Source organism: Drosophila navojoa, chromosome 3 (genome assembly GCF_054131105.1).
Source record: "Drosophila navojoa isolate 15081-1374.11 chromosome 3, UAZ_NAV_1.0, whole genome shotgun sequence".
Taxonomy (NCBI): domain Eukaryota; kingdom Metazoa; phylum Arthropoda; class Insecta; order Diptera; family Drosophilidae; genus Drosophila; species Drosophila navojoa.
The window spans coordinates 15,255,856-15,283,822 of record NC_142891.1 but is presented as its reverse complement, the minus strand read 5'-3'; the positions used below and the strand labels follow the sequence as shown (position 1 = coordinate 15,283,822).

General features: G+C 37.2%; 1 protein-coding gene across 1 annotated transcript; it reads right to left on the bottom strand.

Moving 5' to 3' along the window:
* Window positions 1–11: 11 nt before the first annotated feature.
* Window positions 12–27,967, bottom strand: LOC115562220 (uncharacterized). Its single transcript, XM_030383290.2, is given in 6 exon segments — window positions 12–3,172; window positions 4,092–4,246; window positions 4,317–4,481; window positions 5,712–5,819; window positions 5,878–6,011; window positions 26,587–27,967. Coding segments are annotated over 6 exon segments (3,162 nt in total). The 5' UTR covers window positions 26,790–27,967; the 3' UTR covers window positions 12–775.

Below are 27,967 nucleotides of genomic sequence, written 5' to 3'. Positions count from 1 at the left end.
AAAATCATAAATTCGTTTGTCGTTTGGTTTTATTTTAATTTACAATTTATGCCTTAGCTAATAAATTCTGCTAGAAAAATCATAAAATGTACAAAATGTATTTCGTTTTGCTACTTGCAAATTGATCGAGATTAACGTTTAATATTATTTCTTATTTTCGTATATATATAGAAATTTGTTTACATTTATTTCGCATGCATTTATTTGACTTACTTGACTAAGAGGATTTGACTAACAAATTGTACGAAATGATTGAAACAAGGTTCTGGCCAAAACATCAAAGCCAAATTGCCAAACAGTAAATGGTTAGGTTTGGAGAATGGATATGTCTGTCTCTGTATGTGATTTGTTTTTGTTTTTATATCTTTATTTTCTTTTTTTTTTTAGTTTAGTTTAGCTAGTTACTAAAATTAGGCCTGTTGGCAAATTGGCTCTGAGTCGACGGCGATTAAATTCACGTTTTTCAACTAAAATCAAAAATATACAAATATACACATATACAAAAGTAACATATATATGTATATACATACATAAACTACATATATATGTATAGCAAATTAGCTATTGGCGCACAAATAAAAATATTATATATATATATAAATAATGTACATTGGGGAACCCCCGAATAACAACATGATGAACAGCTAAATGATGTTGGTTTGTTGATCTGAGAGTAGAAAAATGTTGCACATGAAATTCCAAGAAGCGTCATTCCTTCCTTCCAACTCTGTTGTAGACACAGCCAAGCAGAGGTATCAGTGGGACGGACCCACATCTAGAGTATGATCTCAGTGGAGCGCCGCTGCAGTGGATCACAGCTGTAGGCATCGCCGGACAGCACCGGCGAGTACTTGCCGCCGCGCTTCGTCCTCAGCGCTGGCAATGTGGTCGTGTTGGTGGTGATGCCATTGCGCGTGGTCACCGCCAAAGTTTGCTTGGCGCTGATGACGCTGGGCGCCGGCGTAAGGGTGGCCGTGGAGCTGTCGTTGCTGCCGGTGGCAGCGACTGCAACGGCTGGACGTGGCAGCTGCGGCGATGCGACTGGTGTGCGCCGCTTCACTGGCGTCTCCTGCAGCACCGCCGATTTGCGTATCGTTTGCTGCAGCAGCGCATTGACATCGATCGCTGGCCAGGCGACCAGCGAAACGCTTCGTCATAAGTGCGTGTCCAGCGGCGATGAGCTGCGCTTGAGTCTTATATGCTTGCTCCAGTGCTTGTTGTTGCTATTGTTACGGCTGCTGGCGCTGCCGCTGCTGCTGCACTGCGGCGTCTCCACCTTGCCTACAGCCGCTGCCGCTGCCGCCGTCGCTGGCAGTGGTCCGCCCACAGCGGAAGATAGCGAAAAGTATTCGGCTGATTGGCTAAGCGACGAGGCGTCCGCATCGGTTATGCCATCCACATCATTGTCGGCCAGGTCGCTGCGCATCGTGTGCTCCTGGGTGCTGAGCGGCGTCAGCGTGCTGCTGTGGCCCTCCTCCTGCGTGGGCGTGCTGAGGATGGTGTGATCGGCGGCTGTGCAGAACGATTCACGCTGTCCCGTTGTCTCGTCCTCATCGTCCTCTTCCTCATCCTCATCGCCGGCAAAGTGCTCGTCGTCGTCGCCCTCGCTGCACTGGCCGCAGCAACAGCTGTTCGTGTGGCAGGAGCAGAAGCTCTTCAGGCTGCTGCGTCGGCTGTTCGGCTGCTGCTCGGCCATGCAGCGATGGCACTCGACGGCGACAGTCAGCTCTCGGGCCTCCTGATCGTCGTCCAGGCTGCTGCACGAGCTGGTGCGCGCCTGATCGCAGCTGCAGCTGGAGCAGCGCGAGCAGCTGCTGCAGTAATCCTGCATGGCGTCGGGCACAAAGCGCTTGCGCTTGATCCGGACGCACTCGTTCCGTGGCGGCGCAGCGCCGGCAAGGGCGCGTGCTGTGCTGCTCGAGCTGCTGCTCGGCTGTATGGCCGTCGACGGCGTCAGATGCTCCTCATCCTCCGGCTGCACGCCCATGCGCACATCATCATCATCGTCGTCGTCGTCATCGTCGTCGTCGCGCGACAGCTCATCCGTCTCAATGGTGGTGTTGGAGTTGAGTGAGCCGCGTCGCCGCTGGCGATGCTGCTCGGAGAGCGGCAGCAGATTCATGGGCGCACCGCCGCCCTCGCTGGCCACCTTGTACGGAAAATTGGAGGTGGCCGTGCTGCTGTTGTTCTCCGTGACGGTGGCCGCATCGATCTCGATGGCAATCGCTGCCGAGTGCAACTGCGCCCGACTTCGCGCTGCATCCTCGCTCGAGTCCAGGGAAGACTTGGTGTTGTTGTTGTTGTGGTTGTGCTGGCCCTTGCTGGCTGGAAGCGGACTGTGCGCGGAATGCAACTTGGACTGCTTCGAGTGATGCGAGTGATGCGACGGCAGCTCCTGGTGCTGCGGCCGCTGCCGGCGCTTCCCAGTGCCATAGTGATGATGGTGGCAGTGGTGGTGGCAATGGTGATGATGCGTCGTCGTCACATGGCAATGACAGACAGTGGCCGAGGCGGCTGCTGCTGCCGCGGCGGCAGCGACCGAACAGCAGCAGCGCTGCGCCGACGTCTGTGTGGCATTGTGACGCTTGCGCCGCTGACAGCAGCTGCCACGCCCATGCATGTGCTCGTGGCCGCCATAAATGCGCGGCCTGCCCGGCCCATTGCTGAGCCGCGCACTCGGCGTGTGCACGATGACCACCTCGAGGGCATCGAGGGCAACGGCCACGGCGTTCGCTGTCGTCGCGTTGTTGTTGTTGTTGCTGCTGCTGGCATTGTCGTGCCGGCTCTGGCTCTTGCCGCTGCCGCCGGGGCGTGGCAGCAGCTTGTTGTTGTTGTGGTACTGGAAGGCGCGATTGTCGTGGCACTGGCCATAGTCCAGAGCCTTGAAGTGCTCATCGTCGGCGCGTGCTGTCAGCAGATGATCGTCGCCGCTGCTGCTGAGCGTTATGGGCAGCGATAGTTGTCGCTCCTCGGAATGCGATATGCACAGATCGTGTTGTTGATGTTGTTGTTGTTGTTGTTCTTGTAGCTGTTGGTGGTGTTGCTGCTGCTGCTGCTGCTGCTGTAGTTGTTCTTCGGGGGCAAACTGCTAATCGCCGCGCCGCAAGTCGCGCGGCTTCGTGTTGTTCCGATAGATCCACACCTGCAGCAGGATGGCAATGTCCAGGCTGACCTGCATATATCACACAAGAATTGAGAATTAGGCTAAGGGCAGGTATACAGAAATGTTAACTTTTATGGTTTATATATTTTTAGGGTTTATTAGCAGCAGATGATGTTAGAATCAAATTAGATTGTGCTTCACTTTACTTTACTGAATAAATTTAGTAGCTTATAAGCAGAAATGATATATAAACTGTCTGCCTAACTGTTCTTCTAGACTCAGCTTACCATTCAGTTGAAATTTTAAATACTTAATAGATTCTAACATAGTTTTATCCCTCAAATTTTATTTTATGACTCAAAAGCAAATATTTTCAATGGATTTAACGATATAACTAACATAAATTTATTGAATAATATTGTGATTATATATTTATAAGACATATTAGCTCCTCTGCTACAAACATAAGATTTATGCATGCCAGAATTTGATATATAATAATATCAAATATTATAATAATATTAGATCTATAAATAGAAATGCTCAAACTTTATACTTCTATCTACTATACACTATCTATATACATATATTGAATATCTGTCTTGTCTGATTTTAACATTCATTTCTCCTCCTCAGTTAAGCTCGTATAATATTTGTTGCTATTATTTTCACATTTTCCATTATACAACTATCAATTGTATAGAAATCTTTTATATACTTTGTCTCACATATTCATCAAAGGCAAACAATAAATTCTTCCAAGCCTAATGGCATTCAAAGCTCTTTTAATGGTTTCAGCGAGTGCCTCAAGTATTTCAAGCATGAAATGGCAATCGAACGTGACGCGAACACGTAGCAGACTTTTGCCAATTGCAAGAGCTTTGTTTTTGTAATGCAATAAAAGAATTGTAAACCAAGTGTTTACTTGGCGCTGAGGCACTGAGCAATGCATCATTAATTGATGGCCCTTCAGCAATTGCATACGCACCTGCAGCGTGCCACAAATCCAGAACTGCGATGGCGCGTTCCTCGCGATAAAGTAACCAGTCTTGAACATATCACCGAGCGTCCACATAATCACCATGTGAATGCTCATACCATATGTGGATTTATTCTTAAAGTTGCGCAGGAATTGCGGCGCACCTGCAAGAGATGAGATCTCAATTAGTTTTGGAGCACTTTAAATGGAAATGGACTAGATTAAACACTCTACCCAACATGGCCTCTGTGAAGACGGCCACGAAGCCCATGGACTCCATGAACCAGTGCACGGAGAGCATTAGATATGTGATTGCAGCGCCAACGGCCCAGACGACTAGCATCATGTCCAAATACGATTGAAAGTCTGTCCAGTTCCAAAAGTACTTGAAGTCCAGATCTGAAAGGGGAATCAGGAAAGAACTGTTATACAAGTATTATAGTTTTCGCATTGCAAAAACTGCATATGGAGCATTTAGAGTAGATAGAAACCAACCTGGCTAACGCCGGTTTGATCTCAGATCATGTAAGAATTTAAAAGTCGAACAGACTGAAAATTTGAACGGCATTATATTTTGAACTGTTATACGAAACTCTTCTCCAAAGTATATCAAATCGAAATTGAATATCAGCTTCCGGGCAGAGATAACATCGTACAAGTGTTATATATATTTCACTGTGAAATGTTTCATATGAAGCTGCTTCGAAAGTTTTTACAATCTGTTATACGAACGGCTTTTCCAAGGTATGTTAAATCGAACACACATTTTGTTTATAAGCTCTAAGTTAGAGTTATTAGTTGGACTGATGCAGAACTGTTATAATGTAGTTGTATAGTGTACTGTTATACAGTACATTACTAATAACTAAGGAAGCTTAGGCTTCTTTACAAATTTAACGTATGGCAAAACTAAAGTCATTTTCAAGCTGGACTAAAATTGTAATATATAATACTGTTATACAGTATATTACAACGTAAAGCTAGGGCTTGTAAAGCCTTTGTATTTGATAATTAAACAGCTCTATATGAATTAATTATACTACTCTATTCACAATAGATCATTGTGACTCAATCTTTTGACAACAAAAAAAAAAAATATATATATATATATATAAATAAATAAATTCAACTTTTATAGCGCTAGAAGATTGTGCAATTGCTGCTGTTTGAAAATCAATCTCGATTATTGTTGCCTGCTTTTGGGCACCGTCCACCTACACACACAACAAGATAACGAAGAAGCCCCTGGCGTGCCTCTATAATTAGCTCAATGTTGAGCTCACGTACGTCTGGTAGTGCCAGCCTGCCTGCCTGCCAGTTCATTGATCAATTTATGGCCCTACGTTTCCGCCTGCTAACCCAGTTTGATTTGGTGTTCTTAGCCAGTGCCCGTGCACGAGGGCTGATTGATAAGGCCTATAGCCTTAAATACTGCAAATGGCGCGTAAAGATAACGCGAGCTAGGCAAGCGCCGTAAAAGTCGTGAATAGAAATTGAAGCAAAAACTGGGTGTGCTATAACCATATTGCATTTGACAAGATGGCGGAACGGAAATTGACGTCAACTGTCGAGCGAGAGAAAGTTTTCAATGAAAACACTGCGCCCCGAAATTCGAACTGATTTTCTTACCATTCAGATAATGCCTGGAACGTGCACGCTTCAGCACGCCCACATCCGTGGATATGGAGGCGCCGGTGTCCGTGTCCGTCAGCACTTTCGGCAAGTGCAGCTCGTCGCCTGAAAGGGAAACCGCTGTTATACAACTTCATCATGAACTGTTCAGATGGCGTCTTACCACGCAGCGTATGCTCGCCCCGCGAATTGGCATTCATGCGCTTAACCTTCACGCAAAGGTGTATCATTAGGAACATGGTCACATTCATGACGACACTCTGCACCAGCAAAGGAAGCTCATAGCGGCTGGAGAACCTGCAAAGGATCAATCAAATATTTGTTAACAATTTCATAGAAACGTGTAGTAAATGGCATTATAATTGGCATTGATTGGGCACGAGGAGTGATGGAAGGCGAATTTTGTGAATCAGTATTGGAAAATGTATAAATATTTGTATGCAAATACAGAATAATCTAAACTCAGTGTTGGTAAACACTAACAATCAAAAGCATTGACCCATTATAATAGAGCTATTCAATATTTGAGGTATTTTAAAATGTCTAAAAACTAATAATAATTTTAGCTAATATATGTATACATCAAAACCTCTAAGTATTCCTAGAACTTATTCAATCTTCTTTTCAAGTGGTTGACAATAAAAAATATATATATACATATACATATATGCGCCATTGCAGTAAAAAAAAAAATGTTTACCTAATTTATAACTTTTTTTTTTCAATTACGTAAACGCCTTCAATTATTTTGCAGCATTTTACAGTACTCAAGCCAACAACAATTGTGAACAGTACTAACTGCCCCATTTCGGTGAATGATGAGCCATCTGTGCTTGAGCACAGGAAGCCCAAGAAAAGTTCAAGGGTTTTGTGTGCAAACAGATGACAAGGCTCAAGAGAAAATTGTGTAGAAATTATTGAAGTAAGATTTTAAATAAGAGAAATTTTATAAATCAAATATTTCATTAAATAAGGAATGCCATATTAATTAAGTCAAGTAAAATAAAATGAAATGTTCTTCAATTAATTTTTAGAAATGTAATAAATCAAGTATTTCATTTAAAAAAGAATGTGAAATGTTCTTGAATTGCAATTCAATTATAAAGCCAATGATAAACGGTTTGTTAAGCGTATATACTTATACACTTATACAACTTGTGTTTAATGAGTTGAGAACAGATGAAAATAATAAGATATATAAGTAATGCAAGTGTTTTTTTCTAGTCGAGCGAGCCGCCCTGACAAGAGCACTCAGACTTGTAATAAATAGAAAGTCAAAGAAAAAAAAATGAAATACCAGCCTCTAGGGCTCACACAGTTTACTTATATTCCCAGCTGTGCAAAAAAGAAATAAAGCAGGGCAGAAATAAGTTAAATAAATACTAATTTCATGTTCTTGACTCCTATTCATTTGTCCAAGGAATACGCATTAGACTTTTCCTTGTTTTCACCTAAAGGAATTAAAGCAATTTTGCTTTGAAGTGATTTATAATGGAATCGAGTCAATTGTGGACAGCAAAAAGTATTTGGATATTTGGATATTGATATGATTAATGATTTCTATGGCTGCTAAGCAGCACGCCCAAATACAAATGGACAGTCATTCGGGAAATGATGATTGATGCAGGCCAAATGCCTGGCCTACAGAATCGATGGCATACTTTAAAGGCAGAATTATGTATAGACAACAGTATATATATATTTCTTTTAACTAAGCATCAAAGCGAAGATCGTGCCCAGTGTCAAGCGAAACTGTCATAAATCTGACAGACGCCAAGTGGCGGCCACGTTGTGGCAAGGACTCACGACAACAACGAGAGCGAAATAAGCCAGCACCACAAAGAAACTGGAACGTGTTGAACATTTGGCAAACCACCAAAAACTAGGCCGAAGGCAACAGCTGCACAGAACACTAAATACCCTTAATCAATGGAGAATTGCTGGTTAAAGAAAGGTTTACAATAAACCAAGTGCGATAATGGAAATATATTCTAATATATACGTATGTATATGTATACTAGATTACGGTATAAACATATGTATCTATTAGACTTTTTAAATGATATGAAATCATTGAAGATAGTTTAATTATATTTTGCAATGATATACTAATACATTGTAGTTGGACTTAAACAAGAATTTAAGTGTCAGTTCATTTATATGCCACAATATAACAGTTATAATAGCTAGTAAACATGTACGACTTCCTGAGATTTTAAATATACATATACATATATTTTCATTTATATACAAGCTTTATATACATTACTTATATACATAGTACGTTGTATTAAATTAAAAAATTATTAAATAACTCTGTATTGTATTTTCGAATTATTGTAAATTGTTATACATTGTTATACACGCTTAAAAAATATATATACATATCAACATAAAATCTTAGCTTTTAATAATTTTCACACAGATTTTTTAGTTCACTTACACTATCATACAAACAAAAAGCAGTCATTAACTGTTATACGTCTAACAAAGAATTACTTACTCAAAGCCAAATACAGTGTAGTTAGTGGTTACACACTGTATGACAAAATGATAATGCCTAATAATTCCTAATAGGCAACGCATTCGTTTGGGGGATTTGTTTGTGAATCATTCGTAAGCTCTAAATAGTTGGCTTTTGGGCTGATTTGTGATAAAGCTCTGGCGCTGTCACAGTATATGACACTCAGATGCGACATATCTATATCTACATATATATATATATATATATGTATGTATGTCTATCTATATGTATTGTAGATATTTCCGCGTCATCGGAAATGTCAGAGATATGGTGAGGCAGGCAAATGAAGCGCGCCCAAAAGCAGGCAACGTTTTTCATTGCCGCGATAACAAGTTAGCAGTTTGTGATTTGGTGGTTTGCGTTTTGTACACCGTCAGCGAATTGTGTTGGGGGATATTAGTTTGGCAAGCCAAGGGCAAAGAATTGATCAGGAAATATGTGGTGAACAGAAGAAAGGTAACGCTAACAATATCCAAATCAAGATGTATAAAGCATGAGCTCAATTGATTGCTTAAACAGAGTATGGCTCTGTCGTGTATACCCAGCTACAACTTATCTCTATGTTTCTCTTTTTGCATGTTTGCAGAACGAAATTGAATTACAAGTTTCATTTTGGGCGGCGAGCCCACGCACATACGAGAAATGGGCAACTTTGTTGGCCATTAAGTGACATGGTCAAATGGGCAATAGAGCAAATACTCATACATATGTATATATATATGTATATATTATATCTATGTGTATAACACATTGTGTCTGTTATTGCTTATGAGGCGAAAATAGTTTTCTGACATTGGTTAATTTAGGCAAATATTTGTAAAACAGTTTATTGGAGACATTGTTTGTAATAGGAAATTCAAGTAGGTCATTGCTTTAATTGAAGTTACAGAAAATATAAGATTTATTAAACCTAATTCAACAGCAACTAGTTAAATCAGTAGAACAAGAATATAATACATATAATATGTAGATTATTATAGAGCAAAGTGCATTGAAAAAAGTCTTAGTATTTATTTATTATATGTAATCATTGGCTTTACTGCATTTGAACAGTGTATAACAGTAAATTATGTATGCAAATTATATTAAACTATTTATTTTTTATATTTTTAATAGATTCACACTAATTTAATTCGCTTTTTTCATAATATGCTCTATGTATAACAGTAAATGATTGCTTCTTTTATATTTGTATAACAGCATAATAACAATTAATAAACAGTACAAAAGCTATATAATAATAATTTAGTCCTATCTTTATAACAGTGTGCACTTCTGGACGATTGAACGAGGCTAACGTAGTACAATTTCCCCAATCTACTCTAATTAGAGCGCATATAACAGTTCCACTTAGATGTGGCACAACTGTCCAAGTGCGGACACACTTTGTGGCAAACTTTTTTATTAGTCCTAATCAAAAATCCAACACTTTTTTTCTGTGTTGCACGTAGCATGAACCGTAAAAGCAACCGTAATTTGCAGCACTGTTGACATTTCAAATGTGACTTCGACTTTAGCCTCAGCTCAACCGTAGCCATGCTCCATGTTTACCTTAGTTTGTATGTGGGCTGCACAAGCAGCTATAAAGTGCAGTGGGTTAAGCAACAACAGAAATGGAAGTGATAAAAGTAAAGTAGAGAGCAAAAAGGTATAAAACGGAGATAGGACAGGCAAGCATATAGCTGGAAATTTTTGAGATAAATGTAACAAATATGAAATTTGTATCAATCTAACAACATTCTATCTATTTAATATTCTTTTTTTTTCAGGGCATCTGTTTAGAAGCCCATTAGATATTTAGCGAAATCTAAAGCTAAACGTGCTGGATATTTCAGTCCATTTGCACACTCGAGCGTGTAAAATATGTATGCAAAAAAAAACTCGTAAAAAATCGATAAAAATGCAAGAGCCGACGCGGAGAGGTCGAGGCGAAAGCGAAGGCGTTCCACACATTGGGAAGTGGATGTGGTGGTGGTGGTGGTGGTGGAAGTGGATATGGAATGTTCGCGCTTGGCTCAAATATAATGTAAATAATTTCAATTATGCAGTCGCTATTTGCAGGACTTCCGACTCCAGCCACACATACCAAGCGCCGCATGCCACATGCACCGCTCGCACCACATTTTGTGGGCGCATTTTCAATGGCAATTTGTGTAAATAGCCGTAACGATTTGACTGAATGCCCTGCATTGGCGGTTCGCTCGCTTGGCCCAAAGCTCCTTTAGGCCAACAGCATAACTGAATCTAAATTGGCTAGTTGGAGTGTTTTGGGTACTAGATGCCCTGTAAAGTTACTTTCATATTAGATTCTTATGGCAGAATGTTTAAAGATTAGATTAGTCTATATGGATATGTATGTATATGAATTGTTAGCTCAATAATTATCGATAGCCCTCATAGCTATAATGATTGTAAAATAAATACATATGTATATGCATATATGTATATGTAGTCTTATCAAGCAATAAACTCATTAGGTATATTTAAATATTATTAAATTACTTATGGATTTGATTTACAGAATCTAGATGGAGGATAGTTTAGAAGATGTACAAAAAACGAGATTGCAAATGTTTTTCACATAGTTCTTTTAGTTCCACCTCAGACTTTGCCAATCAAAAATATGATTTACAGAATTTATATAAAAGATACTTTAGAAGATATTCAAAAAACGATTTTTTAATATTGTGACATAGTTCTTACAGTTTGCCAGTCATATTTAGATATCAATGCCATAAACTATAGATAAATGATTAACAGAATTATAGAGAATAGTCTAAACGATATTCATATTCATACTCTTATACAATAGTTCCCCATCAGACTGTGTCAGCTCACGCAACTCACGGCTTTAGCATTTTATAGGGTATATCATATAGCACATGTATATCACTTAGTGATGAAGTTTTTATTGATGAAATGTAAGTAATTTCTTTTTGTTTGTAATGTCTATCCGTCTGTCTACTCACTTGGGGCAAATGAAGTCACATTCAGTTGAAGCATTTGTTTATTTGCTTATTTGTTAGCTGTGCTCTCTCTATCTCTTCTCTCTCTCTGCAGCACATCCTGTTGTTTTGTTTAGCTTAGCTCTCTCTGTCTATCTCTCTCTCTCTCTCTCTCTCTTGCTCAGCTGCATATCCTGTGTCTTTGTAGGATGTCCGTCTGCATGTGTGTGTATATAATTAAAACTGTGCCGGCTTTAATGCAGTGTTTGCTCAAGTGTGTGCGGCGTTTTGTTTGTTCATAAACACACACACACACACACGCACAACACTTAAATTTGCCTGGAAGTAGGCTACACTTGGCAGCCCGGCCAGCTGCGTAGGCACTCAAACCAATTGAGTACATGTCATCATCGCCGTGTGAAGAGGCGCCCTAACGAACTGGCTGCACAGCACCGTCAAGACGGCACTTACGGCCCAAATATATGAGCACAACTACAATTACAACTACATTTACAACTACCACCACGAGTGGTATGTGGTGCATTGAATGCGCCCATTTAGCAGCTATATTATGTGCCAGCATGTATATAATATATATATATATGTATGTAGTTGCAAGCGCCCAAGATTTGTGTAAATAAGGCGCTGCTGATGAGCTAGCATCGAAAAAGCATCGTAATTATCCTTGAATAGCGCCGCTGAATGAAATCGAAAGGCTCGACGAGCTGGGCCCACGGCTGGGCCAAGATGAGAGCATTGAATGGGGGAATCTAGGTCGTTCGCTTGTTTTTACTTGAGCTATGTAAATGACCTTGCAGCGATTTGGACAGCAGTTAATGCTAAAGCAAGTGATATTATGGTAGCTGTTATATCAGCTACACAGAGGACTCTTAAGCATTGTGTGAGGTAGCTGTTATATGTCAAAAGAAATATATTAGAGGACAGCCAACAGCATACAGAACAGCACAAACTCGTAATTTACAAGACCCTTATAAACTGTTATACGTTTTAAACTAGCTGATGGGCTAAAAATTGTTTGTTATACTGTTATTTTCATAGAATCCGCCCCTAATTTGAGCATTAATATATGTTTAGGCATTAAGTTAACTGTTATACACTTGAAGATAATTAATATATGTGAAACATTTGTGGGTATTACTTTTTATACAATATAAATTTCAAATAGAAATTGTATAACTGCAAACACAGCTGTTATACAATGCCATATTTGGCAATACATTTTCCTAATTTTATGTAAACATAGTTTCTATATAATACAATACAATCAAAAATATAACGAACCTGTTTTAAAAGAAAAAAAAAACTGTTATTATCAAAGAAATACTTGCATATATACATTTGATTGCTTGCCCAAAACAAATAACAGCTGATGGGGAAAGCCAGTAGCTGAACAATCTGTTATACAATACAGTATTATAGTTTAGCTTATCTAGCTTATCTTCAAGTGCCAATCAATGCGGATTAGCTACGTCAAAAGGCACCACACAATTTTATCAAGCTGTTATACACAAATACCAAAACGGGAAATACTTTTATTGCCTTGCGATCTACGATATAAAAATAAAAGCTAACTCATAAAGGAGCCCAATACGCATTACATTAATTTGCTTTCTGTATATGTGTTGAATAAAATTGAATATGTTTTCCATTTGACCTGCGTTTCCCGCAGAGAGCGAGGCTTTTGTTCCCGGCGCTGTGGCAATGCTGGGTGGCAAAGCCATTCCAATTTATGGCTCAGCAGGAGCCGGCGCAGGAGTCAGAGCATGAGCAGCGCCCACAAGCGATAAGGGCAGAGTTTCATGCAAACAAAGACACAATAAACCAAGACCACAAAAGAGAAATGCGCAAAATAAGAGTCGAATTGTTGCTGATTGTCGATGGGAAGCTGCGGCGGGCGTGTGGGGGAGAGAGAGAAGAATCATATAGCGCATCTGAGATTTGCATACGGGCGTACAAATTGTTGGCAAGTCGAAGTCACATGTGGGAGGGAAGGAGGCATACATATTTATAGAGCAAGGCGCCTCATGAATTATTATGCGCACACGATAAGGAAGAGAACGCGGTCAAATCAAAGAACAAAACCCAAATAAACAATGCGCAAATGACAACAATTAAATCTAGACTAAAGCCTAGAGGCAAATATGCTTGAATTTGTTTACAATATAATTAAAAAATATAATAGAAAAGAAATTTAAGAAAAGTCAGCAATTAAATTGGGTCGCAGTCGATATTTTAAAGTGTTATACTTGTGAAAGTAGTCAAGCATACTTTTATAACTTTTTTAGTAGTGAAAGTAGAATTGTTGCTTAATCAAGTTTGACTAACAAAGGTAATCAGCGCAGTAGAACTGTTGCTAAAACCAGTTGTTTGTCATACAGTCGTGTAAAGAAGTTAGCACTGTTATAATTTCACGTGACTTGAAAACATTAAACATTTTTGTTATATTAATGTATTGGTATCTACACACAAATTAACATTAGAAAACTATTTTTTTATATGATACCTCATCCATTTAAACATATAGATAAACAGAAATAGTTGTAAAAACTGTTATACTTCAACATTTCTAAGCGGATAATGGCTCCAAAAGAAAACTAGTAAAATAAATGTATTTTGCTTGCTATATACAGCAGTTGCAGTTTGTAAAACTGAATTTGTTGGAAATTTAACAGTTTCACAATGCTGTTTATTTAGTCTCTATTATAAACACTATAGAGTAATAAATGTATTTTTATTCGCTGTATACAGTATGCATAATTTTATATAACTAAATAAAGTGTAATACAGTAACAGTTCTAATAGAGACTCTTACGAAAGTCATATTATTCATTTTCAAAACAACAATCAGTAAATGTACTCAAAATATTATATGCACATATGCCTGCCGCCAACTTTAATATATTAAAATGCTTAAAACTATTTATATATTTTTTTATATTTGCCACACTTTCAACAATAGAGAGATGTACATATGTTCTATTTATTCCAATTGGCATATTCAAATCTTAAAGCTAAGTAAACATTTGCGTCAATCGCTCGCGACGCTGAGCATTTGAAGGTGAGAGGGCTGAGGGTAACAAAGAAAAAGATAGAGGAGAAAAGAGAGAGAAAACTAGACAATTTTAATGTGGTGTATCAGCATTTCCTTATGCGCGTGTGCTTTTACCAGACCGAAACTGTAAACATTGGAAAATATATTTCAATAGGACGACTGACAGACAGACAGAGAGATTGACGGAAATTGTGGCTATTGTTGATGTGGGCGTAACTGTATTGTTCTACAATTGGTTAGGCCTACTCGTAGAATTGGTTAGGTTAGTTCGGCTACACTAGAAAAATACCCTTTATAAAGAGGAGGAGAACTGGGCATATTAGTTTAATCAGTTGAATAATTATTATAATAATCCAAAAACAAGTAAATTATCGTAATTATTTATTTATCAGCCTTTAGTTGCATATAATACAAAAAATTAATCGTTAAATATTTCTGCGTATTGTGAACAAAGTATATGTATGTACATACATATATATAAATATATTTAAGCAATATTTAAATATGTCAGCTCACTTCTATATATGTATGCATATATCATTTACAAGCATAATGATAATTATATATCATTATATATTTACATACATATATTATTACATTGCATATCATTTTACATGCATCAGCACTATTTCATACTTTATCACAGTATATGATATTCATATAACAATTTAATGATCATTAGCTTTATAATACTGCTCATGATTTATTACTAAAGCATAATCATTACAATTATTATCATAAAGTCTGTTTACAACGTGATAATATACACAATGATCATCAGATATTAACATACATATAAAATTAGTAGTCTAATATTATTATTAATATTAAACACTTGCTTAAATATATCTAACAGAAGAAGAAGAGGATCACAAGACTCCAGGGAACGTCTGACCACCAGCAGGAATGCAATGCAACTGAAGAAACGACGCAGCTGGGCCGCATTTATATAGCTGCACACGCTCCCACTCGAAGACGAAGTGCGCTCCTTGAGTCTTGCTCCGAGTTCGGTTTTTACACTCGATCAATTAGTGAGCGACCAAAATGAGAATTTTCTACTGTTCTTTCATTTATCGGTACAAAGATCAAAGAGGTTAAGCAGAGTATTGCTGTCCATGCTCTTGATCTGCTGCTCTCCTCTCGTCTATTCTTTATGGATTATGCTACATTTATATTCTGTTTTTAGTCTTCGCCTAAGTACATGCATATCTAATCATACAGACAAACATAATAAGAGCAAATCATCACTAAGATAAGATTCCTTTATGGAATCTACCACGCCCCCTGCTTCCAGTTACAAATTCACGAAATTTACATGTTAACCAGGTATTAAATGCACGATAAACATTTTTTATATTATACAGAGACAAATCTGTTATTTTAATTATAATGGAATTAAATATCATATATATATCATATATAAAATTGCAAGTCTCATGTCATTATCTGTTTATCAGCATTTACTTAGCTTATATAGATTAAGATTATATACATATATACAAGTATATATGAGAGCTATCTCATGCCATATATGTAGCTTATCTCAACCCAATTCCATTAGCCAGTTGAAACAAGTTGTTTCTATGCAAGGAAGAGCTAGATAAATTAGGCTGAACATTTTCTGCATAGCGTGGTTTATAATAATGACTATATATATTTATGAAACATTTACATACATATATAGTTCAGTTATATTAGGATTTTATACCTATCATCATCTATTATATTATCTCTGCATTGCCATTCTCATTATACCGACTCTACTGCATATCTTTCAGTCGGATATGCCCGATTAAAATCTCTCCTTACTCTCCCTTGGCTGTTGTTGACTTTGCCCTTGTTTCGATTTGTTTTATGGGTTGTTGTTGCGCGGTCGCCGACACACTTGCCAATGCAAGCAAATTAAATGCCACATACACAAATCCGCTGAGGGCTTAAAGTCGTTACAAAACGGGATTGAATCCGGCCAAAAACGGATTGCACGGGAAGACCCACCGAAGCCGCACCACAGGTGCTCAGCGTAGCAAAAGCTAGGCATTAAAATTCAATTAGAAAAGCATCTCCAGCAACAATGAACCAAATTGCAAGCCCACCTGCCGCCGCCCAGTGCCCTTGCCAGTTCTGACTGGCAGGGATTGCACCCAGGCACGAAACATGACGTGTTTTCATTTTGGAGACGCGCTCGCCTTCAGTTGACTTTCGCTTTCCGCGACTTTTTAATTACGCCAAAGTCTTTGCTACAATGAGCGGCTGACGTTGCCAAAGGGAGAGAGAGAGAGAGAGAAAGAGAGAGGTATAGCTGCGATAGCCCCCAACTCATGAGCCCGGGGTTGGGCCACGCTGACCGCACCCAGGCTATCAAGACAAGAAGCGTCGCCTTAAAAGCAACTCGCCTGATTTAATGGCATTACGTTTTAGCTGTACTTTGGATGTGCTCAGTGCTCAGATAAGGCTGAGCGCATCAGCTTAGCTTAGGCTTGATAGCAATTCGAAATTATTTGAAAATGCTTCGTGTTGTTAAGAAAATTACAAATTACTGATAAGCCGAATAATGTGGCTTACTATAAAGAAATATATAAAATGAAGTCAACAAAATGAGTCAAGTGTCGACATCAGCGAATTACCAGCGAAAAAAGAATGTATGCATTATATATAGAAACACTATATATATATGTATACATATATATCAAGAGTCGCTTGCTCAAAAGTAGAAGCCATTACCATTATTTTTGTTCAGCCAGCAACCGGTTCGAAATGTGTTTAGCTTTAATTTGCATGCAAAAGGCAACATCCTAAGCAAAAACGAAGCCAAGAACATTTTATTGAGAATGTATGCGACTTGATAATACTGGCACCAGGCATAGTTAAACATTAATATATGAAGTCTTTGTAGTTCGTAGTATCAATCATCCACTTATTAACTGCATTAGGCTATAGAGCATGTATATAAGTAGATAGCTTTAAGGGTACATACATATTTTCGTAAAGGCAAGTGCCCTAACGCTACCCCACTAATATGGCCTCATTACCTTATGAACGCGTATCAACAACATCAAAATTTATTGCCAAGCAAGAATTTGGCAGCACGCTTGCCGGCCGCCAACATGGAGCGAAACGAATTTCATTGCAATCCGCCAGCACACGCTCAATGCCAAGACCCATTGGGGCAGGCCGCTTTTAGCCGCTTTGTTTACCTTTGAACAAAGAAGTCTAAACTCGAATGTATATGAAAAATAAATGTATGTAAAACTGGGTCAAATATTATACAAATTATGTCTAAGTTGTTTTATTTCCACTGCCTGATCGCTTGCTGAGCTGTTTATAAGCTAGATAAGATAGGCTGGCATTATTGAAGCAATTCGATTCTCATTTATTTCTTTGTTTGCTTGAAGAGATAAGCAAAGTGTGTGGTATAGTTCCAATTGTCAAATTTGTCGCCGAAAGGCACGTGTTTATTTTGAGAGTCTAACAAATAAATATAAGGAAAAGAGCGCTTGATCTTGAATGTAGATTCTAAGCAAAATCTAATCGAGCTGTGAAGGGCAATGTCAAACGAAAAATCTTGTTATTTTATAATCGACAGAAGGTTACTTTGTTGAATGAATAAAAACCTTTTGCTAGAAATAGTTTTTACTCAAAATAAACAGCAATAATTCGTTATATATTGTAGTTATAATTGGATTATCAAGCATTATTTGGTTTGTGTGTGTTCAATTATAAAACAAAGAATTAGTTCAACTACAGCTCAAAGTTTCATCTATAACAAAAAATTAAATATTTTTTTTATTAAAAAAAGATAAATAAAGCATTTTGGATAGCAGTAAAATAACAAAAATTAAATATTAAGAAAATGTTTATGTATACAACATGTTTCTTCAATTCTATCTATTATAAAATACATACAATGCATTTAATAGCAACCTCCGTGCCCGTGCTTGATTACGATATTTAACTTTTGAAAATTTTGAGTACTAAGCATTGCTTATACGCTTTGTAAACAGACTTTTTTATGGTCACAGTTGGTGGCGCCTCAAGTTGCGCAATGGGAATCGCTAAAATTAGAAAGTCCAAATGGGCTGGCTGAACAGACCGATAAATATGGCAATTTTTGATGGCGCTTAGCATATAGATAAACCGCATGAGATACACATACATATATATTTTATATTTATAACGAGTTTAAAAATCTATTCTTACATTTGTTTGTATTTAATCATTGGTGTTTAGTTCTGCTTTAATGAAATTGGTTATCAAAATATAAAAATGTTTTTATAACAGTCTGAACTCACTGAAAATGGGAACTCAGGGCATAAAGGCTTTACTGGAACGTGTGTCAGGGCATAATGGCTTTACTGGAATGTATGTAGCAAATAGAAAGAGGCGTGCCAGTTCACATAACTGTGTATATATACGCTGGATCAGGGTGACATGTCGAATTGATATGTATTCTCATTCAGATGTCTATAAAAGCTACGATTTTAAGGGTATTTCCGAGTCGGGCAATCTTGACATTTACAATTATTTCCCATTGAACATTTACAATAATTGATAATAATAAATTTACAATTATCACAAGGGAAAAATACCAAGCATATCTACACTATTAGTGACCATAGCAAGTAATACTGGGTATTTATACTATTAGTACGTATTATTGGAAATGTCAGCTTTTCACTAATAATTTAATTGCCATGAATGTCTCGAGAGTTCTATTATACAGTGTGCACAATTAGCAATGGTGTGAGTGTGAACTATGAGGGCGTGATAAGAAAGCGCCCGCCTGACTTGAGTTGAAAATGGAATGCTCTCGTTGCTGTTGTTGCTTTGAATAAATATCATAAAAATGAATGGGCGCGTATCAGTGTGCTCAGATAATGTTGAGTACGCTCGGAGAGACCTTCCGAGAGGAAGCTTATCTGTTGAGGAACAGCAGGCAGACATGGCATTTAGCTCGAGTCGTTCATTATAGAGTTTGAGCATTACAATAGTACGTATGTATGTATATACAATATATTGATTTGCTAGAATGCTGACATAGCACGTACTACAACGATAACCCGAGATTAAGAGGTCTAACTTAATCAGCATCTAGCTATTTTCAGTCTAGTTGCTTGTGTAAAATATTTGCTATACTTGAGGGGGTAATTTCTACGAACAGAAGTCAATATAGTAGAGTTTCTATACTATATGTATGTGAGAGTCAGCTGCAATTTATCAATTCCATTTATCTAATTATAGGTTGCCGATATAAAGTTAAGCTAAGGATCAAAGATAAACAGGGCTTGTATAAATAAAACATGTACGTTTGTAGAACGCTTAAATTTAAATGAAAATTTATATTAATAATTCATATAAGACGAAGTAAGCAGAAAATAATTCAGACAGAATAAAATCCTTTTTTGCAATTTCTGCTTGCCTCTAAATTATATTTTTATTATAATTACATTTCCAATATTTTTCTTGATTTTCTTCAGCTGCTACATTTAATGCTTTCACATTCTCAGTGATTCTTTCATTTCAGCTATCATTGCTGAACATTTGTTTATCTAACTTTGTTATTCCTTCTCTTTAGTATGCTATTACTCTCATTTGGAAATTTATTCGATGCTGCCGCACTGGAGGAGCACACGCATAAAACTTGATTGTCGCATTTGCCAGAAGCCGCAGCTGCGTTCATTGAACCCCCGCCTGGCCGCCCACACTCCTCTCGCCTAACTGTTCCCAGCAGTAATATAATATTGTATGAGCCGTTTTTGACCTTTCGTAACTAAAGCGGCTTTTAACTTTGCACACTGCCAACTGCCAACTGCCAACTGCGAGCTGCGAGCCGCCAACTGCCAATGGCCAACTGCACTCAAAATTTAAGTGGGGGCTCATGTACTTAAAAATTATATTTATATGTGTGAGCACACACACACCAACGAGTTGGGCAATAAATGGCGAAAATAATGTAAAGATATGTATCATATATATAAACAAAGTATGACTATCACTAGTAGAATTTTTTATAGATAACCTCTAATTGGGAGTAATATTTAGCATAAATTTAATGATTTAATATTTATATTTTAATATTTTTTATATATATATTTAATATAATATTTTTTAATGTATAATATTTAATATTGAATATTTCCTATTTCCCTATTTCCTTTCCTCTTTACTCCTTTAATATTCAATATGTTAATATTTTAATGATTTCTTTTCCTCTTTTCTTATCCTCTTTCATCTTTCCCTTTCTCTTTACTCTTTCACTATTTCCTCTTCCTCTTTCCTATTTAACTCTTTCCTTTTCCTCTTTACCTATTCCTATTTCCTTTCCTCTTTCCTCTTTCCTCTTTCCTCTTTCCTCTTTCCTCTTTCTCTTTCCTCTTTCCTCTTTCCTCTTTCCTCTTTCCTCTTTCCTCTTTCCTCTTTCCTCTTTCCTCTTTCCTCTTTCTCTTTCCTCTTTCCTCTTTCCTCTTTCCTCTTTCCTTTTCTCTTTCCTCTCTTTCCTCTTCCTCTTTCCTCTTTCCTCTTTCTCTTTCCTCTTTCCTCTTTCCTCTTCCTATTTCCTCTTTCCTCTTTCCTCTTTCTCTTTCCTCTTTCCTCTTTCCTCTTTCCTCTTTCCTCTTTCCTCTTTCCTATTTCCTCTTTAATTTTAATCTTTCCTATTAACTATTTAATATTTAATATTTATTATTTAATATTTAATATTTTTTTTCATATATACCCTTGATTCAATTAATTTTATAGGGTATCACAATTACATACCAACCAACGTGCACTTTAATAAAACTTTTGTTGGCTCATTACTTGACTCATTATAATTTTTTTTTTTTCATTTAAATTTATTTACGCAAATGCACGAGCGACAATTACGCTCAGCCTCTATTTAGGTGTAATTAGATGAGTGTGTATATTATATTATACACACAGATACAATATTGTTTATATAACTTTCTTCGTTAATTAGAATTTCATTTCATTTCATTGCTATTGATGAGGAATACATGCCAATCGCAAATTGGCTCATACACGAAGTGTGAATTTTTTCTTTCGAGCCATTGATTAGGTTACCCCGTCACGGTCTGCGTTTCGAATTCTGAGTATCTGACGCCCCTTTATTAATTGTACACAAATACGCAAATACGAGAGTGTCAACTATCAAATCCAGTTTAAAATTTCATCTAATACGTTGGGTAAATCTTTAAATTAGTGACTTTGTTGAGTCGAAAACAAAGCTGACTTTTAGCATGGGACAAATTATACGATTCTGCTTTTGTTTACATAAATAATTGCTTAAATAAAACAATGGAAATATTTGAAAGCAAAGGGAGAAGAAAGATTTGTGAAATTAGTTTACAACAAAAAAAAAAACTTTAAAGCTATTTACATATATTACTGTTTTATTTTACACATTTTTTTGCATGTCAATTTTATTTCCTTTTAAAATATATTTAATATACAGTTTAACTTCCTCTTTAGTAAATCCATTATAGAACAAACAGTAACTAATTAACAGTGAAATCGATGAGAATTCTTTGTTGTAGAAGTTACATTTTAATTATAAACAATGACTAACAATGAGTGTAATGAATTCAAAAAGTTATTTAATTTACGAACATTTACTCTCAGTTTCTATTTCGCTTTGTGTTTGTTTTTGTTATTGTTGTGGTCGCTGAATATGATTAATATGAGTGAATCGATGAGCTCATTCAAGTCGCGACCATAACACGTATCCACATATCAGTTGAGTATATGCTATACGTAGGCGGCAAAATAATCAAATATATATAAACAATATATTATCAGAGAACGCAGGCAAATTGCCTTTTTCGATTTTAATAATAATAATATAAAATACAAAAAAAAAAAAATAGTTTGGCACTCAATATATTATTATCTACTCCCAGAACTTCTCTTAAGTCTTCGCTCTCACGTCCTTGCTCTACTTATTTTATTTAAGTTTTTCCTCTAAATATGTCTTCTAAGTCTTTCGCCTAAACTTTTTCTCTGAGTTTTTCCTCTAAGTATTTATTAATTTATTGTTTATTTACTAAAACTATGATCTCTGCATTATTTTTAAGTGTTAACAGCTTCCTCTGATTCTTTAATAATCAGCTGAACGGTCACACACTTCATTTCACCACACTTTACTGCACTGCACGATTGACCTCCGCCAGGTCTGGGCGACTGAAGAAATGCTGCAACTGCTGCCCTTTATATAGGACGACTTTCACTCAAAGACGAACTCGCGCTCAAATCTTCTCTATGTGTCCAATGGGAACACTCTCTGCTGCATATAGAGAAGTTAATCGATCTTCTCTGGTTCTTATTTAAAGAGAGATTTTTAGATGGGGGTAAATAGCAGTTTCTTCAGTTCTATATTTCTCTTAGAGACTACGACTTCGGCATAGCCTCAATTTCTGGTTCATTTTAGCCTTAAATAGGCTACACTGGCAACACTGTCCGGAAGATATACGAAAAAATAAACCAGACCTGCTTAACATTCGTCAAAGATTCAATTATTGCAAAAAAAAAAAAAGTAATTAAAAAATGTAATGCGACGTCTGGCAATTGGTTGTAAAAATTGCTGAAATGCAATGCTACAGCACTTTTTTACGAGTTCTCATTTAAGTGTTGACTGCTTGTCTGTGTGCATGAGTGTGTGTGTGTGTGTGTGTGTGTGCCCCACAAATTGCCTGTCTGTTCCGGCTGGGGCTAACCAATGCACTTTGAGGCACTGGGCTGGCGGGCGGGGGCGTTATTGCTTAGTCAATGCGGCAGCGATTAGACAGAATAATGATAATTAACTTGTCAGCAACAATGGAACAGTAAATCTCAAGAGTTGCCGGAGCATGCGATATGTGAAAAGGAAAAGCAAACAAAACAAAATCGAAAAACCTATAAAGCCTTCAGAAGCAACTGTGCTTATTCATTATGAATACAAACTTTTTTCTATTGATTATTATTAGGATTGGGCCACCTAATAATTGTTGAAAATATTTTAATTTTATTGTAATTCAAATTTACTCTAAAGAATAAAGACTACAACAATTTTAATAAAATTATTAGTAAATTAAAAATATACTAGCGAAAATCTATTTTATAATTAAAGTATATTTATTTATTTATATAGTAAAAATTCTGTAGTCGAGCATCACTGATGGCATAATGCTCGCTCAACTGAACATTACACAAAACCAATATACTCTTCTTCAGTTCATGAATGAGCACAAACATCTTCTAAGGGCAACAATAAAATGCAAATGCATTTACTGACGACACGTGCAAGCATAAGGTATGCAAATAATTATGTGCATTTGTTCGGCATGCTTATCATAAATGTGAAAATGCTCCAAATTACGGGGGACACCCACAATTTAAAGTGGGGCCAGCTAATGGCTGGCGCCTCTGTGGCCAACGCAATGGCGTGACCCAAGTTCCCACCCGCAGTGCCAAGAGTCACGCCATAAATACTTCAACTTGAAACGGGAGGTCTATCTACGCCCCATCCAATAGTCCCATGGCATTGAACGTAGATACATACTCGGAAATCTAAATATACATATATATGTACATCTATATCAAGCTTTATATGTATGTATGTGTGTGTGTTTGTGTTCATACAAGAAAATTCCATAAACAGCCGATTCACTTGGCATTTGAGCAGACACCAAATAGTTTCTAGTCGAGCTTTTAGCTAAGCTGTTTAATTATTGATTGTTGTTGCGCTGGCTGGCAACATGACAGACAAATCGACGACGGCCACCAGTTGCGCCCGCTTCGCTTCGCTTGCTGTCTTCATTTCGATGCACTACTTCGCACAGGCCAAAGGGGCATATTAGTGTTGCATCATGCCTCTCTTGACATTTAGTAGCTGATTTTTATACAACGTGCTATGATTATTTGATACTTTCAATTAAATTGCTAAAAACTCGAATTTTCTCTTGTCTAAGAACTGAAATCAATTTTTGCTTATAACATGGGTTTACATTTGAGATATCTACATATATATTTTTACCCATTTCTAGGGTAACAAGTTCAGTTCATCTATTTGTAGCCATTTCTGGCTTTAAATTAGTTTAAATGAATTTTTTATATATATGGAAATTATTTCCATATAATATATATTATATAAATCATTAAAATCTTTTTCTTTATTTTTTCCCATTTTTTTAGTCTCATCTAAAAAATAGTAAAAAGAAAAACAATCCAGGTTTTAATTGTTGTTTAAACGGTTCAATAATACTTTCATTGTCTACCAGACCCCAAGCGCTGTCTTATTCCCATTCTCATATAATTAAAATAAATGCCCAAGATACTATAAATTAGTATTATTTAGTCAGTAAAACTCGACAGCTAAATAGCGATTCGTTTTCCGTTTGTTGCTGCAATTTATATATAAGTTATTCATAAGGGATTCCGCCGGTTTTCTTGTTCACGCTCGGAAGTGGCATTTAAGTTTCATACTTTATATGTATGTATAACGAAGCACATTGAGCAGCCGCAGCAGCAGCAGCAGCAACAGCAGCAGCAGGTGGAAGTGGTTGACCCTGGCTGCAGTGACGAAAGTCTCAGACAGTGGCTGGCCTCCAGTTTCCGATCAGCTGTGGCTAACACGTTTGAGCCCGCTGCGAAATGGCTTATTTTTATTGCTTTTGGCACACAGAGTTCTCAGAGATCAAAGAGAATTGTTTACGGTTTTGGCAATACTGATTAATTTCACTAAAATAGCTCACAGGTCATTGAAAGAATCGTGTATGAAACGTATTTGATGAGCAATTAGCATAAGATGAAATTAGAATTGTTTATGCATTGAAATATACATATATTTGAAATTGCTATTTCAAAAGAAGTTCAGATAAGCTAAGTTAATACCAAGAAATTCATAGATCACTTGAGTACTAATATTATATTGAGGAAAGGGTATGATGCACATAAAAACGAGGCAGAGTAAACAATTTGTTTTTCTTTTTTTTTTAAGAAATAGTTCTTTAAAACTGATTTATAGAAATTAAAGCTATATATTAGAATATGGTATTAAAGTATTCAAAGCCTAAATTTCTCTGAACATTGTCAAATTTCAAAGACTTGAAGCTTAAACCTGTAAATTGAATTTTAAATAATTGAAACACATATTCGACTTTCACACTTGGCTTTCTCTGGGCGCAACAATGAGTTGATAAACCTAAAGGCAGTTGCAACTGGTTCGGCTGGAAGGAACCCTGACATTGATCGCCGTCTGCACAGTTATTCAAATTGAATTAAAATTTGTGGTTTGAATGTGATTCATTTGCGCAGAATGATGAATCGACGACAAGCAGAGAATTAAGTGTGTCATCGTTATAAATGTGACGAGTGCGAAGTAAATAAATTAATTAAATTAAACTACTAAATAATTCCGTTGATTGTTTTCGTAGTTCCCAAAGCTAGCTTGACAATCTCAACAATTACTAATATTGTTATATATATTATACAAATCCATTTAATGGGAAACTAAAATAAACTTCGAGTGTCTACTTAATATGCCTGACCTGATCAAAGTTATAGAAATTTCACCTCATTCATTGATAAACCAGGCGTAATTTCAGTTCAAAATGCTGATGTCTTGAGAAATCGTATCAGCTTCGCATTCCAATAAAGATATGATGGTCCAAAACACGCTGTAGCCCTTGGACAATGTAATAAACATGCCAGAAATGGACTAAAATCATGACATGGCTAGACATGAATGCATATACATCATATAGTATGCCATGAGATCATACGAGCCACTATAAACATTGCCCGAATTACCCGATAAGCCGCTGATAAGCGCCCGCCCAAGTACCTAGCGCACTCCGATAACAATGTGCACAGATATTATTAGCACGCAAGTGGAATGTGTCATTGGGCATATTTCAATAGAGCCAAGAGGGCGGGATCTTCTAGAAATCTATTGTCTGCTTATCTGCACTGTGGTGCTACCGATGAATGCATGCTTTCTAATATTTCCCAGTAAACCTCATCGTAGCAATTGTTGATTTAGTTCTATACAATACTCTGAGTTCTACTTTAATTATATTGTGTATAGAACTTAAGATTTAGATATCCTTATTATCAATTTTTATTTTAGAAAATACTCTGAGAAATATTTCAATATCAGTTGAAAAATTTGAGGCAAATGTGAAAATTTTCATAATGATAAATAATTATTAGAAGCAATATGAACATTCGATAGCTCTTCCAAAATGAATACTTAAATAGCTCAATTTATAATTAAATTACGAATTGACAGCAGAAAGACCAAAGCAATGTAGACATGACACACAGTTTCCATATTTAGGTATGGTATAAAAGACTCACCAGAAGAGTATTCTTAATGAATTGGCTACCAGCAGCGCCAGACAGACGTAGAGTGAGAAGCCCTCGGCGTCCTGCGTCTTCTTGATCTCAATATATTGCGGCACATAGGGTATCACACCACCGATAACCATTGCCGAGGCAGCCGCCCAACCGACGACATGGCCGACCGTCAGACCAAGTTCATCGCTGATGATCCAATCCATGTTGTTTGTGTATGTGTGAGAGAGTGCGCGAGTATATTATCGAATTATGTTATCGAACTTTCTAATCTCTACTTAATTTGACGGATATGTTTGCTCTTGTTGCTGACTTCGCGTTGTGTCCTTAGGCAAATAATTTGACTAGTTGAAATGCCAGCGTGCTGGAAGTTGTTGATTTGGATTCTGTTCTTTTTGTTGTCTTTTGCATTATCGTGCGGCAGCAGCGACGTCAGCGTAGGCGTGCATTAATTTACCTAGCAAGTGACCGAGAGCAAGCGAGCGATAGTTATAAAGAGAGAGAGAGAGAGGGAGAGAGATTAGCTGTATGTCAGCTGCTTAGATGCTGCGACGTCGTCGCCGTCTTTGCCGTTGGCACTCAGGTAACAGTGAGTGCGTGTGTGTGAGTGTAAATGCGTTTGCAAATGCTCGAAGAGGAAGTCAGCGGTTGCGGCTAGTTGTTGTTGTTGATTACCGTTGTTGTAGTTGGTGTTGTTGTATGCGCACTATTGTTTTTGTTTGCAATTCCCTTTGATTTTCACTTTTGTGTTTGTTTTCTTGCTACAGTGGCACACACGTACACACACACGCTCACATTGAGATAGACACAGCTGCTTTGCAAAATTTCTTTTCTTCTCTTTGCCTTTTATTTATTTTCTTTTTTTTTTTTTTTGTTATTGTCGCGCCGTTTTGTATTGAATTTTCCACAATTTCTGCCACGCCGCGCGCGCTTCACATTTACGATCTGTGCGCAAATTTTCCGTGTACGATTTTCAAGCAATGTCCTATGGTTCTACAGCCACACACGAAGAGAAGGAAGGAGATGTAGTCTGTTTCCATTTCCCCATTGGTTTGTTGAGGTTGTCGAGCAATTTGTTTGACTGACTTTGCTGCTCTACGTTTGACTGCCAGTTAATTTCATTTCGTCTCTTTGATTACATTTTCATTTCGCGTCCGGAAAAACAATTTTGTTAACTTAATTAGGTGTAGTTGTGTTGTTGCTTTTCTTTTTCATAGCTGACGTTCTGTTATATTTCGATTCTTTCGCATCAATTTTCGCGTGCGTATCGGAGCTCTGGTTTATCTATATTATTATTATATATGTATATCTTTTTTAATTTAACGCGCGACACACGTCCCGTTCGTTCGACGTCAGAACAACAACAACCGAAATAACATTAAAT